Genomic DNA, 3,239 nt, shown 5'->3' on the forward strand with positions numbered 1-3,239 from the left:
AACAACAGCCTAGTAAATTTTCTTCCTTTTGATGAATCATTCAACTTTTTAGTGATTGGGAAAGAGCTGCCAGAAAAACCATGGCAGCTCCGAAAATCCTATGTAGTAAACACCTTCCTAAAGACTGTTTTTAGGAAAAGTGACAGGTTTTATGCAGAGTTTGCTAAAACTTTACCAAGAATGCCTAACTCTGAGCGGAGGCAGAGGTGGGACCGGGGTAGGCTGCAGGGACCCTCGGTGACCTCTCATGTCTCTCTCAGGCTATACCTGGCCTGGGTTTTCAAGGAGCAGTGGAGTCAGTTGTATGGTAGTGACGCTCTGGGTGGCCAGGATCACCCCTGCCCCTCGCCTGGCCCTCAGTCCTTCGTGCCCCTGGATGCCCCTTTTTGGTGTTAGAGCTGGGGATTGCAAGAGTACAGTCATCTGTCTGTAGATCACCTACAGTAGATCCAGCTGGCAGACACCTGCCTCTGTGAGGGACGAACCAGCCCACTATGTTCCCTCCATTGTAGGGACTGTCAATCATGCTTCTGTAGAAAATCCTCTCGCTTTTGAAAGGAAGGTGGGTGGGAATGGAAATGTTACTCTGTGTATTTCACTACTCATTGACCGTTTCCCCCCTTTTTCAGTCAGATATGTATAGCTTGGGTGTTATCCTGCTGGAGCTGTTTCAGCCGTTTGGGACAGAAATGGAGCGAGCACATGTTTTAACGGGTTTAAGAAGTGGACAGATCCCCGAGTCCCTCAGTAAAAGGTGTCCCGTCCAAGCCAAGTACATCCAGCACTTAACCAGAAAGAACTCATCCCAGAGGCCGTCTGCTGTTCAGCTGCTGCAGAGTGAACTGTTCCAAAATTCTGGAAACGTATGTATGATTTTTTTAATACTGGGGGAAATATGAAGCTTAAAATGGAATTTGTTTAAATTGTGAATCCCACTTCACGAAGAGCAGTTGAGCTTAGAATCAGGTTTATGGAAACAAAATATTTCAACCCATTCTCAGAGTTGCCAGTGGCGTACTTGTCAGGTAAGCTAGATGACCACTGCCAACTGTCTACTCTGAAAATGGTCACATGGGCTCCAGTTTTGAGCCTCATCTTGCTAAGTCAAAAGGTTTTAATTTTCCTTTCCAACTATGGTATATGGTGTTTTATGAATTATTATAAAGTATCTACTAGTAGAATGGCACACACACCAAAGGATATAGGACAGCAGTGATTCTCAGGGGAGCTGGAGCATCTGTGGCCGAGACCGCCTTACCCACCCTGAGACCTCAGCATCCCAGTGCGGAGTCTGGTTTTCTGTCCTGTGGGGGTCCTTCTCCAGGCAGCCCATCCCCTTCCTCCTTCCTGACATGTCGTTTCAGTGCCAGGTATACACAAACTTTCTAAGACTTAAAAAAGCTTGACTCAAAGAGAAATTCACAGGTTCTCTAGTGCTTTGCTACTCAAAGTGGGTCCTCCGACCAGCGGCATCAGCCTTACCTGGGAGCTTCTTGGAAACACAGGCTCCGGGGCTCCATCCCAGACCTACACTGTAGCGAGATCTCCGAGTAATTTATACCCAGCCTGTGAGCGGCACTGGGTGGACGCACCGGCTCCAGAGTGCAGCATAAAATCACCGGGAGCTCGACAGAATTCTTAGACACCCCCCGCTTCCCCCACCGACCTATTAAAAGACATCTGGGGGAGAAGGGGCTGCTCTCTGTGCTTCCACAAACCCTCGAAGCGGTTCTGATGCACACGAGTTGGGGAACCACTTGCAACTGGTTAGTTGATTTGTCTTTTGTTTAAGGCTTGTTTGTTTTCAAGTAAAACAGTGAATTTTAGTAGATTGAACGGTAAACAGGTAGGTGTAGTGCTTTTCTGTCAGTCTCTGAAAATAGCAGATGTGGTTGTTAAATTGATATCCATGTATGGAGAGAATTTTCTAACTCCCTGTGAAGCTAGAGTAGAGACCGTAGTTATTTGTTGTTAATGGTAAGGGTTTCTCCTTCTTGTAGAATTGTTTATAAAGTAACCTGTGCATATACCTGCACAGATAAATTTGCATAGACAGGTGGCCCTCACTCTGCACTTGTGTAGGGCAGGACTGTGAAAATGGCCACGCAGTGCTCACGGCATACAAAAGGAGCTTCATGATCAATGGGAAAAGTCACAGTCGTCCCATGACCTTTAAAAATGTTTGTCAGGGGCCTCCCTGGTGGCGCAAGTGGTTGAGGGTCCGCCTGCCGATGCAGGGGATACGGGTTCGTGCCCCGGTCTGGGAGGATCCCATATGCCGCGGAGCGGCTGGGCCCGTGAGCCATGGCCGCTGGGCCTGCGCATCCGGAGCCTGTGCTCCGCAACGGGAGAGGCCACAACAGTGAGAGGCCCACATACCGCAAAAAGAAAAAAAAAAAAAAAAAATGTTTGTCAGAACATTAAAACTCTTATCAGTTACAGATGTATATGGAAATGAAAAAAATTATAAAACTATAATTGAGAATTAAAGTGTTTCCAGAGTAGTTTGAAGAGTGCCCACCTTCATCTCGTCCTATAACTTAGGACACGGAGCGAGCATCTTTTCTATGCCTTGGTGACTTGTCATACCCCTCGCTAACTTTGGATCCGTTTCTGGCGTTTTATCTTTGGCACTTTTGATGTTATGATCTGTCTCCAAGAGTTCTTTTAATGTGAAGTTTTCTTGGGGACATCTTCATCCTTTTCCTGTTCACGTTGATAAGCAGTCTTCACTCAGTGCGTCTGACGATGGGGGGATCAGCATTCCCACGATCAGCTGTTGCGTCTGTAACACCGTGCGTTTGATACTCACTTCTAGCATCCTCACTTTTCATTACTTTGCTGTACTTTCACCTTCGTTGGCCAGTTCCCTCTTTCAAAAATGTCACGTGGGCTTATCACTGGGAGACAGGAGGCAGCACAGCTCCACACACTGCCTGTGTGTGAACCGACTAACGGGTGCACGGTGACCAACCACCAGAGCCGTTGAAGGAAGTGATGATTGGTCCTGATTATGACATGTATGGTGGGTCACATAGTTTCGTGGACTGAAGCGCTAAGGCAGTTAGTCACTATACCTTGATAACTGACACTTGACCCACGTTGCTGGGTGACGCGTAATAAGCTGTGAGAACTGGAATCCATGCGTACTGGAACTGTGCAAAGAGAGGCAGGCCTGTATATTTAAAAGTAAAGGAAGAAGCCGTTGTAACAGAGCTTAAAATTTTCTCTCTTTACAG

At 47.0% G+C, this 3,239-nt stretch overlaps 1 protein-coding gene across 2 annotated transcripts in view; it reads left to right on the forward strand.

Annotated features, from left to right (window-relative positions):
* EIF2AK1 (eukaryotic translation initiation factor 2 alpha kinase 1) overlaps positions 1 to 3,239 on the forward strand; it is a 31,542-nt gene that overhangs the window by 27,511 nt on the left and 792 nt on the right. For both annotated transcript variants that reach the window (XM_060078343.1, XM_060078344.1), the window contains exon 14: positions 630 to 863. In XM_060078343.1, the coding sequence (XP_059934326.1) occupies positions 630 to 863 (234 nt within the window). The remainder of the gene's footprint in view (positions 1 to 629; positions 864 to 3,239) is intronic.

The sequence above is a fragment of the Mesoplodon densirostris genome, chromosome 16, assembly GCF_025265405.1.
Source record: "Mesoplodon densirostris isolate mMesDen1 chromosome 16, mMesDen1 primary haplotype, whole genome shotgun sequence".
Taxonomy (NCBI): domain Eukaryota; kingdom Metazoa; phylum Chordata; class Mammalia; order Artiodactyla; family Ziphiidae; genus Mesoplodon; species Mesoplodon densirostris.